The following is a 13,745-nucleotide window of genomic DNA, read 5'->3' on the forward strand; positions in this document are numbered from 1 at the left end:
TGATAACTTTGTACAGCACTTTGGTCGGCGTTGGCTGTTTTTAAATGTGCTTTATAAATAAACTGACTTGACTTGACATCCTGTACATCTCCTGGCACGGCTGTGTGAGGTCCAAAAAGGTCCAACAGGACAACTCACCAAGAACCAGATAACTTTAATTACAACGTTGTTTGCATATATTCATGACTGGTGACAAGTGACACCAGTTGCAGTATCTGACATTGAGACTTCTAACCACAGAGCTTTCAGCTTGTGTTTATAAGAGATGCAGGTAAACATAATCAATTGTAGGAATCACTTAAACTTTGAAAATCTCTCATTGCATGGTGGCAAATGTAGGTTTGGTGTTGAAGAGGTCGATGTTGGCCCTTGTATTTTTTCAAGACTTTCGAGGTTTTATTTAGATAGATAGAACTTTTTTATTGTCATTCAACAGTACAGCTAAGTGCACATAAGAACGAAATGTTTGAAGTGATGTATAAAACAAAAATGTAGTAAAGCATGTAGTTATCTACTTGTTAGTCATGTTTTATAGTTTCGAAACGTGCTCTGAAACTGCTGTCCGTACCTGGCTTCTCGTCCCTGACATCTTGAGGCTTTCTGCTTCCCTTTCTGCATCTCTTGCCTGCAACACAGGACACTCTATATGGTCTCAGAAGGGCGGAGAGGAGAGGGTGCCTGTATGGAAGGAAAAGGAGGTGTTTGAGGTATTTTGGGGTCACTCATGCGGGGGCGGGGGGCGGGGGGCGGGGGGTGCATAGTGTTGGACATTTACTTTTGAGGCTGAAACCTTTGACATAAACATTCAAGGCATGTAAGATTCCGGGGAGTGGTGTCACTAGCTCCAACCTGCACTTCCATATGCAAACTGAGATTCCCTATATAGATTTCTGCATGTGACATTCAGCAAGCCAGGTCTGAAGGAAACTATAGTACCCCACTTGCTGACAGACTAACACAGTTCAGTTTACCCTGTCAAATACCAGAGAAGCCACCACATGAATATTCTTGTCCAAGACTTCAAGACTACAATATTTCAACCCAAAAACATGTACTGTAAGAATTTAGCAAGTGGAAAACAATATGCTGATGTGCCAATACGGCACGCTTCTTCCATTTAAAAAAACTCCATGAACGTTTGTAAGCTGTGTAGAAAGCTGATCTCAATGGAAACCTGGGTGAGAGAGATGAAACGAGAGAAAGGTTGGTGAGAAGATGATGGATGAGAAAACAGAGATCTCTACTACCAAGAGATTCAGCACAGTGTGAAGACACAGAGAGAGGAAGAGTCTCTGCCCCAGACAGCAGCTTTGTCAGCATCCTCACATAAACATTTACATTTAGTCATTTATCAGACGCTCTTATCCAGAGCGACTTACAGTAAGTACAGGGACATTCCCCCGAGGCAAGTATGGTGAAGTGCCTTGCCCAAGAACACAACGTCATTTTGCACGGCCAGGAATCGAACTGGCAACCTTCTGATTACTAGCCCGACTCCCTCACCGCTCAGCCATCTGACTCCCTCCCAATCCTTTTGCGTTTGAGTGAAATTGTAAGGTATGGACAGTGGTATAACAACAGGATTAGGTGCCTAAAGGATTTTGAGAGATGAATAGGCAACCCAGAAAACCAAAATATACATGTTGACCATTCCCTACACCTGTGGAATTGGTTTTATGGTCCTTGGACAAACAAGTCCCCTGTCTGTTTGGGTGTATAAACAGGACACCACTGTCAAATATTGTGTTGAATGTGTATACCTTCTTCTTAATAATTTATCATAAAATTTTATTTTAAAATTAAGGAAAAAAACATGTCGGTGTAAAGTTCAATCATTTCCTGGTTTTCTGTTTCAGCACAAGCCAAGAAATTCTAGGAAAATATTCATACATGATAATTCATTTATTATATTCATACATATTCAACATGCATCCAAGTCAACTTTCAATTCATTCTTGTTCATCCTTTGCTAGCTTACCCCTTTACAATACAATAGTCATATAAATACATCATCATAACAATGATAAATAGTAACATTAAGAGTAGTTTGTAATCCATTCTGCACATTTGTAATATCTCTCTAAGAAAAGACAGATGATATATTACTACATTACATTAAAATTACTAATACAGAAGCTGTCAACTAACACCCGTTTCACTCTAAAATAGCTGCTGTTTCTTAAAACAGAAGGACAGTGAAAGCTTCTGAGTGGGACAGATTCTGAATCCTTTTGTCTGGGTATTAGATGTAAATGGAGTACCTGGATGTAAATCACATTTCTCACATCAAATGTACAGTATTGGAAAACCTTCTGTTAAGATTATGCATCTTTTTTCAGTATCGAGCAGGAGGACTGCGTCCCCACCCACAACCCCGGAAGCATCTTATCTTTGAAGGAACCCTTGACTCTGTGAAGCAGCGTGGCCTCTTTCCGCTCTGCGCTCTCCTCTCCCTCCTTCGCTTCCCGCACTGCATAGAAACTAATAATGCCAGCAGGCTGATCTAGGTACACCCCTATGACAGAAGACTGTGGGTTATTTACAATCTCCCCAATAAGGCCTTTGTGCCAGGCATGGTAGCATTTCCCTGCCCAGCCCAAGCCCCAGGACTCCTCATTCTCTCCAAGGCCACTGGGCCCGTCGTTGTTCCTCCTCCCTGCTCCTTCGTAGGTGGCTCCGACGACCACCCATCCTGCGTACTCCACCTCCCAGTAAGCCCTGAAGCCCATGATGCCCTCCTTGCACAGCACCTGAGAGTGATGGTGAGGGAGGGAGGGAGGGAGGGAGGGAGCGAGGGAAGGAAGGAAGGAAGGAAGGAGGGAAGGAGGGAAGGAGGGAAGGAGGGAAGGAGGGAAGGAGGGAAGGAGGGAAGGAAGGAAGAGCATTTGTCCGTGAGTGATTAGCCAATGTTAGTATAGTCATTTTTGGAAGTGGCTCTTTGAAAGACTTACTTGTGGGGCGTGTTCATATCTCTCGGATCTGTCCAGCACCGGACACAAGACGCTATCAGTCATGCGAGACACCGTGGCCCCGCCCTCTGAGATCCAAAGTGTCTTATTGGCAGTTTTGTCATCGAGGGAGAGGTTGATCCAGTCTTTATTTAGAATAAAAACAGATTTTTTTTTAATGATAACATGAAATGTGTTTTTGATAAAAGTGAACAACAGTATGTAGGGTACTGTACATTGAATTACAAAATGTGTTCATACATTTCAGGAGATCTTCTCTGCAGGATGGCTCAGGTGCATTGGAATCATAGACAGGAGTATTTCCTGGAAGATAGAAGATGCAGAAAAATAAACTTTGAGGGTTATTTCTAGATTCTGAACACCCAATTAATGCCACAAAAGGTTTGTGTTTCCCCACAGCAACATGAATATAATCTATCCCAGAGATGGAAAGTAACGAAGTACAAATACTTTGTTACTGTACTATTTACTTTCACTCCTTATATTTCTTACACACATATCTGTACTTTCTACTCCTTACATTTTCAAGCCAGGCTTGTTACTTTAGTTTTAATCTGTATTTGGTGACATTATCTCTTTCTCTCTGACTGCTTGTGTGAAAAAATGTTTCCCCCAAAAAGTTAGGTCAATTCCTAGATTTGTTTTTCCTTTTTTTCCAAAGAGATATTTTCGAAAAAAAAGTTTCTAAAGCTTGAAAAAACTAATTTTAAAAGTTTCTAAAGGTTGAAAAAACACATTTTGACAAAGTTTCCCAAGGTTGAAAGAAAAAGTTTCCCAAATCTATTTTTTTTAAGTGTAAATACATATTTATTTAAAAATATTTTCGAAAAAAAAGTTTACAAAGATTGAGAAAAAATACATTGACAAAAGTTTCGAAAGGTTGAAAAAATATTTTCAAAAAAAAAGTTATGGCCGTCTCTGATCTAACCTACGTGCAAAGTAATGTCAGATTGGGACAATTCAATTCAAGTTTATTGTCATATGTAGGCTACAGGATACATTACATTTTTACATTTAGCAGACGCTCTTATCCAGAGCGACTTACAGTAAGTACAGGGACATTCCCCCGAGGCAAGTAGGGTGACGTACCTTGCCCAAGGACACAACGTCCTTGTTTCCTATCTTTTCCAAAAGAAAAGATAGGAAACAATGAAGAAAGTTACAAGAGCTTCAAACACGCTAATGTGACAATTGCTAGTCAAGTAAAAGGCAGGTATTTCTCATTCTCAGATGAAGTCATCATTCTATGCCAAGCATCATTTATTCATAGACACCAATCTATCACCGACAGATATGCTTTATGAAGCATGTGGTTGGTTCAGGGCAGGTGGTTAGAATTTCCAGGGTACTTCACATACTACAACCCTGTCCACATGCAGTCTGGCACACACTCAAAAAGATAGATCCCTGTCCATCTAACGCTATTAAACATGAGAACAAGCTCATCTTACAGGTGTTTAAAACATGGACATGTTTATGAGGTTTTTTTTGGCAAGCAGTGGCACAGATTTCAGTGATGTGGGGTGTCCAATTGGCTTCAAGGACTTCTTGCTATCAGTCCTTTACTTAAGGGAAAGAACCTTGGTCTAGATAATGTATGTGATAACCAAGTTCTGCTGAGACGGTTGTATCCTCACAGGTTCGTGCAAGGACGTATATAAGCAGTTAATCCCTGTACCCTTGGAAGCCGCAAAAATAAACTAATTTTGAGACCATGCCAAGATCATATCGCCTCTTCAAAGAAACAGTTTCAATTTCATGCGCATACAAGTTGTCTCAGTGTTGCAGTGGTGCGTGTGCTACAGATCATCCAAGCACCTTCTACCCCAGATGTTTTTTTAATTTGTCTACTTTATGGTTTGAACATTAACTCTGTATGTGACAGGGATTTCCATAACCATTTAATGTTATAAATGTAATCATTTTGGAGTGTAACTATGTTTGACTGTGTGAGCCTTTTTTAAATGTATTCTGTAGCACTGTGAACACACAGTATCTTAATCAAATGTAAATTATTCTACTTTAAAACAATCAACGGATTAAGACAAAGTAGATACCTAGCTGTGTTCATTCATTTATAATAGCACCGGCTGGCTGGCACCATACAAAACATCAGAATTGGCAAGCTTTAGACTATTGTTGGCTTGTTAGTAAAGTAGCATATTGTGGCATTGTAGAATTGTTTACTGGGCAGTTAGGTCCATGTTGTTACAATCATGGCTCTTCTGGAGTGTGTGTTCTTCTGTACATGAAATTCAGGACTCAGAGAGAAGATTTAAGAAGGCAGAGGATTTTGATAATAAAATGGACTATGCTGTCCTTCATAACCACCCTTTATAATACAGTGCATTAATGTCAATCTGTCTACCACTTAATACAGGACATACATGACTCGGTATATCATGAGTAAGGAAGTATGTCAGTGGTGTCTGGCTTGGTTCTCACTACCACCATAGTCTATAAATATGGTCCCATCAGTTCCACTACAGAGTTACGGAGGGTACTCAGAAGGCTTTGGTGTGTGCTGAACTGCCTTGTAAAACTCATTGACCCACTGACCAGATATCTGCTTCTATTTGTGCCCAATCATGGGATAGCAGTAAAGAGCAGCACTCTATAGGTCCAATTAAAGGATTGTGTGGTTAAGAAGTTGAATGTTGTTAATAATGTGTATCAATTATGTGCAACAGTTTCAAGAATGAGACAATTCTTAAAAAAGATATAGTCTAACAATGAGTGCCTTCTGCAGTGTGAAAAGAAGAGAATAAAAATGGTGAGGAAAAAAAAGTCTATAAACAAGAAAGTCTGTATCTTTATAGTTCACCCAGATTGATATGGTTTAGTGTATGATGTTAATGGCTCCATACCTGGCTTCATGGTGTCAGGCATGATTTTGGTAGTGGCGGGCATCTTGATGTTTGGCTTGAGCTTGGAGCTCTTCTGGCGGGGTTGTCTCTCAGCTTTGCCGCTTCTCTTTCAGTATTGTTCTCTCAGTGTAGGAGCGCTTATATACCCTTTAAGTGGGGCAGGGACGGGGGTTAAGGAACTCGGATTATGTGCAGGTGCACGTGAAATAAAAGTTGACAATTTGTGTGTGTGTGAGGGGGGGGGGGGCTGCTGAAGGGGGCATGGTGTTATTGGAGAGCTGAACCTGAACAGGCTGTCAGACGCTTTTCCTTCAATTCTTGTCGAAGGTCTGACTGTCTGAATGTCTTTGTGTTTACCAAGTAGGACAATACGGCTGGTGACACACATTCGCGCACACACTTGTGAACGAGCACATTTGATTCCTCTCGTCTAAGTTTGCTGCATGGGAGAGCGCCCCCAAAGTGCCCCACTTCTTAGTGTGTGTGTTCTAGATGATGTGTGTGGCTGAGTGAACCTGTGGAGAACAGCACTGTCCCTATTTCTCAGGCATGTGCACCTCAGAAGGAATGATTCCTTGAAGAGTTCAGTGAATTCATGTTTTGGGTGATTCTTGACCTATTTTGCACATGACAAACAGGTTGTGTTTTGATATTAGATCCATTATAACGAATTAGAACAAGGCTAAGGTGATGTCAATAAAACATTATTTCATGTTTCCTAATAATGTTTTCTTTTTAATTATTATTATTGAAAGATTTTAATCTCACAAGCTTTGACATGGACATGGGCCAAAAAAAACGCCTATTGCCAAAGGCAGGTCAACAACTTCCGGTAGCGATCGGTTACGTTAGTTCTCAAACACTAAATGCTTTTTGTGCCAGTTCGGGTTATCTTCCCAAAATGACAATCAATGATGTACATAGGAGTCTATGTTGCTGCCCTTCAAGCAAAAGGGAAAAGGGGTTCAAATTGTCCGTTTCGAGCTACATCGACGATTATCTAACACACAGTAAAAGTAGTTAGCTTGGCTAGCTCTAGCTATCTAGAATTTGAGCAGTTAGCTACGCTAGTTAGCCCCCAAAAAATTGCTAACTAGTGGAATGTGGAATGTGGAAACTGAAGAGATCTCTGTGAGGGCGACCGGTTATCGGTCGATGAAAAAAAGCCACGCAATCTGAGTGTAGGGTTAATAAGAGAGCAATAGCTAAGGGTTAACTTAACCTGTTCTGGTTACTAAAAGTCACGTTTTAACTTCACCGTAAGTGGTCTGGTAGTTACGCAGGTTACCTCTTTTTACAAGATGTGCTTACTGTGGCGCTGAGGGACACTTTGTCTGAACTCTGATCGCTCAAATACATTTTGCTGCGAAAGCGAACTGTTTGGCTTCCGTGGTGTTGTTAATGTGTGATAAGCACAATTTGGAAGCGTATGCTTCCTGTTAATATTTTTGTATGTGAGTTACTATTTTAAACTACTTGTAAACTGTGCACATTTTAAGCACATAGCCTATTAATCCTTGCATTCACTGATGGCCTAAATACTTGACCTCCATCAGTACGGCAGTTATTTCCTGTCATTAATGCATGTGTCCCAGTTCAGAAGTCGGGCTGACCTTGTGGTTCTAAAGTGTGTTTTGATGTACTTACTCCCGGCTGCTCGTGTAGCGTGTCTCAGTCCTGCGTGAGGCTCCCACCTGTCCAAGGCTGCCCGTCCTACTTCATATCTCCCTTTCACACCCTACTTCCACAGAATGTAATCCAGTACAGCACTTGTCAACAAATCTATTTTAAAAGACAGAAGGGAATGAATTGCGGATGACGAATGTTAATATGCCTGCATGACTTTCTGTCCAAGTTCCTTTGAGTCTGCACTTGTTGGACAACAAGGGGCACCTGGCTTTTAAAATATGTGCTGACAGGATTAGTTTGTCAGGTTGAAAGCATTGAATCAGACATGGTGTACAAACTACTCTGTTAGACCAAGGTCACGTTTGCCCATATTCACTGGGGAAAGATGAATGTTTTTTCTACATATGTTTGAAAGGGAATTTTGTTAAAGAATCCCTTTGCGTTTCACTTTCGTAATGAATCTACAGACACTCCATTGTAAAGTGGTTTGAAATCATTTGCAGAAGGACTGTGAATACAGTATGCCAGTTGTCCATTTCCCATACATGTTCATATATGAAATGGAAACGAGGAAAGAGGGGAAAATGCAGTTTTCTATTATGTTGCAAAGCAAGAACTGTGATGGCATCGGCTCATATTTTAACATTTCAGATTCTGTACAGTAGTGTCTAGCACAATTCCTATGGAATTGTATAGCACAGTTTCTGTGTATTTATTTTCAAAATGTGTTTTTGACCACAAGTGAGACATGGCTATTGCTCACACAAGACAACCCATTGGAAGGAAGGAGAGGGAAGGTTACAGTGTTAAATTATTTTATGGTTTGTGTTTCCATGCATGTGAACAACCTCTGGACACATAATGACTCATATAGTTGACAATGTGTTCAGTGCACCACACATTATCTGTAAGTGAATGTGGGTTAGTGGGTCAGTCTCTAAGTCTGTGTTAACGCATTATCACAGGATGGTGTCATCCCCATGGCACTCTCATTGCACATTCTACCCTTGCTCCCTTCCTCATCACCCTTCCTCATCACCCTTCCTCATTGCCCTATCCCGAGAGTATATAAAGTGATGACCGGGACCGGACAGTCCTTCAGAGCTGACACCAAGCTAGCTACAACTAGACACCCTGGACTCAAGAACCAGCATCAAGATGCCTACTAGATCAAACATCACCAGCAGCATACCTGCATCACACAAACCAAGTAAGGGTTTCTAACTCTTGGACACTTTCTAACTCTTGGAAGATATGTTCTTAATACTAAGCAATTCTGTAGCTACAACTACATCGTTTTATCAATTCAAAACAATGGAACAAGTAATTCTGCTGATGTTAAAGTTATGATAAAAAAATATATGCATAAAATATTTGAATGTACTGTAAAGTAAATAGCAAAGGATCCCTTAGTGAAATATATCTATATATATATAAACAATTCATGAGTGATTGCAATATGATGTGATCAAATATGGAATATCGATACATCTCATCACTCAAGTTCTTGTTTTCTAGTGACTAAGTCAAAGTCGGTGCCTGTTCCCAAAGGTGAGATATTCCTGATCATATAATGTATGTCCCTGCAATCTGTACATATAACAAGAGTCTTTAAGATTTGCATATTTTCATATAGCAGCTGAATTACATCATTATCTTCTTGTTGGCACATTTTAAAGAGCTTTCCCATTTTCTTACTTTTCAGAGATTGTCCCTGTCTATGACCCTAATGCCCCAGAGCCCACAAACAGAACCGACCTTCTGAAATGTATTTATAAAGATACTGCATTCATCATTCACCTTCTTTTTGTATCCTCCATCCTTCGAAATTCCACCTTGGGTTTCTTTGCCTGTCTCACCATCGTATTTATCAATGTCCTTCAGATTGGATCAACCTCTCCCTCGATGAAAAGACAGCCAATAAGGCGCTTTGGATCTCAGAGGGCGGGGCCAAGGTGTCTCGCATGACTGATGAGGTCTTGTGCCCGGTGCTGGACAGACCCGAGAGATATGAAGACTCTCCACAGGTGGGCTGCTTAAAATAGTGCTAACAAAGTCTCAATAAACACTGTTTAAAAATAGAGGATCAGCTTTAAAGTCTCTAACAAAAATAGTGTCACTTTTGCTTGAAGGTGCTCTGCAAGGAGAGAATCTTGGAATTCCGGGGCTACTGGGAAGTGGAGTACACTGGGTGGGTGGTCGTCGGAGTCACGTCCGAAAGAGCAGCAAGGCGCAGCAGGGATGGGCTCTGTGGCCTTGGGGAGAATGAGGAGTCCTGGGGCCTGACCTGGGTTGGCTCCCACTATCAGCTGTGGTTCAAAGGGATCAACAAAGAAATCCGCAATGTTCCCCAGTCCTTAACCATTGGGGTCTATCTGGACCAGCCGGCCGGACTCGTCTGCTTCTACTGCGTAAACGAAGTGATGGAAGGAGAGGAGGGCACAGGAAGGAAGGAAGTCAAGCTGCTGGGGAGGGAGAAGTTCTCCCTCAAGGAGAACATGCTGCCTGGTTTCTGGGTCGGACCAAACTCATCTTGCACAATAGTGAAGAGAAAGGAGTAAAAAAAAACTGCAAAAATGTACTTGTTGTTTTGTTTAATGGTAAGATCGGAAATAAATATTTAGATATTGTATATTTCAGTAGCGTGGTTGAACGTGATAAAAGCAGACAGCTTTTGAAGGAAACTCTAGCTAAGGTTGAGTGACACTGTTACTCAGTAAACATTTGTAATGGTACAGAAAAGTTTTTATTTAGTTGATGTAGGCTTATTGAATTAGACATGTATGTTACAATTAATGTTTATGTTATATGTTATATAATATTATTTTTTATTCAGTTAGCGATTACTTCTTGTGACCAGGGGCACTGGGAAGTTTTGGGTCCCTTGGGAAGATCAGTCATTGGTTCAATGGTAGCACTTACCATCCGGGCAGTGTGGGTCCTCTTCCCAAAAGGGGCCCCCTTATATGAAATTTATATTTTTTGTATGGTTTGAATAATGTCTAATGTAAAACACATAGAAATGTTTAATGTGATGGATTTACTAAATAAAATATATTATTTACTCAATGTTTTCCAATACTTGTGTAAATATTGTGAGACAGTAAATCTTTGCTAACTAGAACATACTCTAACTTGTGATAGATTACATGAAAGATACTTTTACTGATACTTTAAAGTCTTGATTATAGTACTGCGTAATAAAATGATTAGTGAATCACCCTAATCTCTCAAGTTCCCATTCTGTTCCATAATAAGTCTGGACTTCATATTGCCTTGCAAGTTCCAGAAGTTTGTGGTCTTTCCTAGACGGTTCAACTCTGAGTTTGCCTGCCCTCTCTTGCAATATGAAGACGTACATCATTGGGCTAGCGGTAAATACTTGGTAACTACTTTGGTAGTTATTGTCTCCCTCTACTGGTCTTTCTCATCAGTTACAGAAGTGTTGGGAGTTGCCGTACAGTTAACTCCTACAACAGACCGATAGAAGACTGAATATTCTCAGAGTTTGTCTGCCGTTTGGTTGAACTTTGATCTCAGCAAACTGTTGGAGTAAGACAAACTTTGGGTGGTACTTGTCTGTTCAGGTAGATTCATGAGGAGAACTGTGCAAGAGGATTTTGAGCTTTTTTTCAGCCTTAGACTAACACATAATTGCAACGTGTACTAAAAAGTGTCTTGACAAACTCTTAAATTGCCAAACTTCATAAACTGAGAGTTCAGTTTTTTTTTGCAATCCGATACAGTAGATAGAAGTTATAATTAGGGAAACTGTCTCTTTAAAAACCACATACTGCTACTTTGCTCTCTGTTGTGGTCATCACCCACCAGATGGTGCCATGTGATCACACAGCATTTTCCTTGCCCTGTGACTAGCAATAAACAAATAATCACTCAACTTTTTACTTTGTAGGAATATGATCTGATATTTGTCAAGACTGTCATTACCAATTAACAAGTAGAATCAGGGTAAAACAATTTTTAAACAAGTAATTTTTTAATTGAAATGTTGTCATACTTGATAACCATGTAGATCAATGTATGGAGAAAAAAAATACTGTGTGTTACAAAATACCATACTTATAATTTACAGTCTAAATTCAAAAGGAAGTAGGCTGTTAAAGACCAAAAGGACAGTACACAAAACACAGTCACAGCACTCTATTGTAAATCATAGCAAGATATCTTACGGCAGTGCTTGGTAATCAGAACACTGTCAATGGGGAAACGGTGTCAGGTGATACTTTCTCTAACTAGGGTTCATTCTTATTCTGTCTCCCCTTTGCTAAATGCAGAGGTAAGTCTAGAGTTGCATTTAAAAATAGGAGGTCTTACATTCCTAGAGATAATTAGTCGCTCTGCATAATAGCGTCTGCTAAATGACTAAATGTAAATGTAAATGTAATTACGGGTTTCGGGATGTAAGTATCTAACTGGAAGTGATAGTGTTTTAAGGTTGAGATTATTAATCTGTGAAATATTTTTGAAGTGAATTGATAATGGGTTTAGTAATCGACACTATAGCAGGTCATGGTGTCATGTTATTAATACTCTGCTTATGGATTGTTGACCCTAGGTCTTCAAGCAAGGATCTTGATTCAAGTTTGTGTTTGGTACTGTCTTGTAAAATATATAATATTTTCTTTTGTGCTGGTCCAGGTAGGTTACTACTGGTAGATATGTAAAATCATACAGTACATTTCCTATTCCTGATCGCGATAGCTGCAATCATCTTTTTTGTTTTGTTAAATCCATTATGTAACTTCCAATCGCCTTCCTCCTCAGACCAGGTGTTCCGAATTGTTTCACAAAATAAGTCAACACCGACCAAGTGCTGAGAACATTATTGGGGGCGATGCTTCTCATAATGTACTGTATTTTATAATACAAATTGCTGCTTTACATCAGCTGAATGTCGAGAGTGAGCCCTTTCCATCAAACAGTTGTTGAAGGCTATACACACCCCTTTCCTTGTTTCTTATTCCTCGCACTCTGTCTCCAGCTACCATATCTCTTCCAAACATGTCTAAGCCTCCCCATGCAAGCATATCCCTCGGTGGGCTGTGAATAAGAGGCTCCTCGCTTTCACAGATTCACACTCGCAGACATCAGCAGGGGACGTGTACCCATGGCGACGCTCGCTGTCAAACCGCTAAGATTCTGTGAGCTGAGAAGGCGCTGACGAGCAGTAATGAAGACCTTCCCCAGACCTGCATTTATACCACGAGATGTCAGAACTATTATGTAACTGTGCTGCTGTCCGGCCAGTTGACCGTTATAGTGTTGCGTTGAAGTGCCTTATTGGTAGTTTGAAGCGGACGTGCAGAGGAAGAGAAATGCACAAGGGAGAAGCTACTGTTTAGATAAGGAGGAGCTTGAAATGCAAGTCGTGCTCTCGGAAACAGCAACATAATAATCTTTTCATTTTTATTTCCTTATAATTTATTTTCCTTCATATTATGTTTTGTTCACTTTCTTATATCAGCCGATTGGTTGGGTATACTTTCTGCTATCAAAGGATTCCTTTGTGAAATACGTTTTCACAACAGAATAAGTCTCAGATAAATTAATCGCATAAATTAATCACAGAGTGCAAACGTGATAAGACAAGAGGCTGTTGTCATGTAATAAATCAAATGGACCGTGGGGATGTAACACGCTACCGGTTGGTGGGGTGTTACAGTGGTCACCCTTTGATTATTGGTCATGGCTAATGGTAGGACGTGGTTAAGGTGATGATAGGAGCAACTTCAGTTCATGAGGTGTAAGATCTGGGGTTAGAAAACAAGTCAGATGTTGTTAAGCTCACAGCTTACCGTAGTTATCCAACCCAACATGACACTATTCAACAAGTTTGTTCACTCAATTAATCTCTCCTTAAAAGTGCATTAAACCACATCTCATCACTCCCTCTCCTATGTCTCTTCCATTTTGACACTCTCTCTGTGTAATTTCCTTGGAATCTTTTAACAGTTTCAAGTGCCAGCCTCCCCCTTCTGCTCCTTCTCTCTCTGACTCCCTCCCTGTTGGGTCAGGGCCTTAAGTGCCAAGAAAGCTTTGGATATCAGAGAGAGAGAGAGAGAGAGAGAGAGAGGGAGAGAGAGAGAGAGAAAGAGGGAGGGAGAGAGAGAGAGAGAGAGAGAGAGAGAGAGAGAGAGAGAGAGAGAGAGAGAGAGAGAGAGAGAGAGAGGAGAGAGAGAGAGAGAGAAAGAGGGAGGGAGAGAGAGAGAGAGAGAGAGAGAGAGAGAGAGAGAGAGAGAGAGAGGGGGAGGGAGGGAGG

General features: G+C 40.6%; 2 protein-coding genes across 2 annotated transcripts; one reads left to right on the forward strand and one right to left on the reverse strand.

Moving 5' to 3' along the window:
• Positions 1-1,753: 1,753 nt before the first annotated feature.
• Positions 1,754-7,572, reverse strand: LOC134031300 (stonustoxin subunit beta-like). The gene is made up of 5 exons (XM_062474874.1): positions 7,484-7,572; positions 5,837-5,983; positions 3,210-3,272; positions 2,952-3,094; positions 1,754-2,750 (listed from the first exon to the last, which is right to left on the reverse strand). The coding sequence occupies exons 2-5, from the start codon at positions 5,877-5,879 to the stop codon at positions 2,322-2,324; spliced, it is 678 nt and encodes a 225-aa protein (XP_062330858.1). The 5' UTR covers positions 5,880-5,983; positions 7,484-7,572; the 3' UTR covers positions 1,754-2,321.
• A 951-nt stretch (positions 7,573-8,523) lies between these two features.
• LOC134031313 (stonustoxin subunit beta-like) lies at positions 8,524-10,534 on the forward strand. The gene is made up of 5 exons (XM_062474894.1): positions 8,524-8,675; positions 8,984-9,016; positions 9,171-9,233; positions 9,350-9,492; positions 9,598-10,534. Exons 1-5 carry the CDS (start codon positions 8,624-8,626, stop codon positions 10,024-10,026), a joined length of 720 nt encoding a protein of 239 aa, XP_062330878.1. The 5' UTR covers positions 8,524-8,623; the 3' UTR covers positions 10,027-10,534.
• The last annotated feature ends 3,211 nt before the right edge of the window (positions 10,535-13,745 follow it).

Source organism: Osmerus eperlanus, chromosome 12, assembly GCF_963692335.1.
Source record: "Osmerus eperlanus chromosome 12, fOsmEpe2.1, whole genome shotgun sequence".
In the NCBI taxonomy this organism is placed as follows: domain Eukaryota; kingdom Metazoa; phylum Chordata; class Actinopteri; order Osmeriformes; family Osmeridae; genus Osmerus; species Osmerus eperlanus.

What these genes read in the sequence shown, in the direction of transcription:
- LOC134031300 (XM_062474874.1), bottom strand. Translation starts at nt 5,879, where the DNA reads ATGCCCGCCACTACCAAAATCATGCCTGACACCATGAAGCCAG. An exon ending in CAGAGAAGATCTCCTGAAAT is followed by an intron (nt 3,095 to 3,209) that starts GTATGAACACAT and finishes TTCTAAATAAAG; the next exon opens with ACTGGATCAACCTCTCCCTC. An exon ending in GATATGAACACGCCCCACAA is followed by an intron (nt 2,751 to 2,951) that starts GTAAGTCTTTCA and finishes CATCACTCTCAG; the next exon opens with GTGCTGTGCAAGGAGGGCAT.
- LOC134031313 (XM_062474894.1), top strand. Translation starts at nt 8,624, where the DNA reads ATGCCTACTAGATCAAACATCACCAGCAGCATACCTGCATCACACAAA. An exon ending in ACCTGCATCACACAAACCAA is followed by an intron (nt 8,676 to 8,983) that starts GTAAGGGTTTCT and finishes CTTGTTTTCTAG; the next exon opens with TGACTAAGTCAAAGTCGGTG. An exon ending in GTCGGTGCCTGTTCCCAAAG is followed by an intron (nt 9,017 to 9,170) that starts GTGAGATATTCC and finishes CTTACTTTTCAG; the next exon opens with AGATTGTCCCTGTCTATGAC.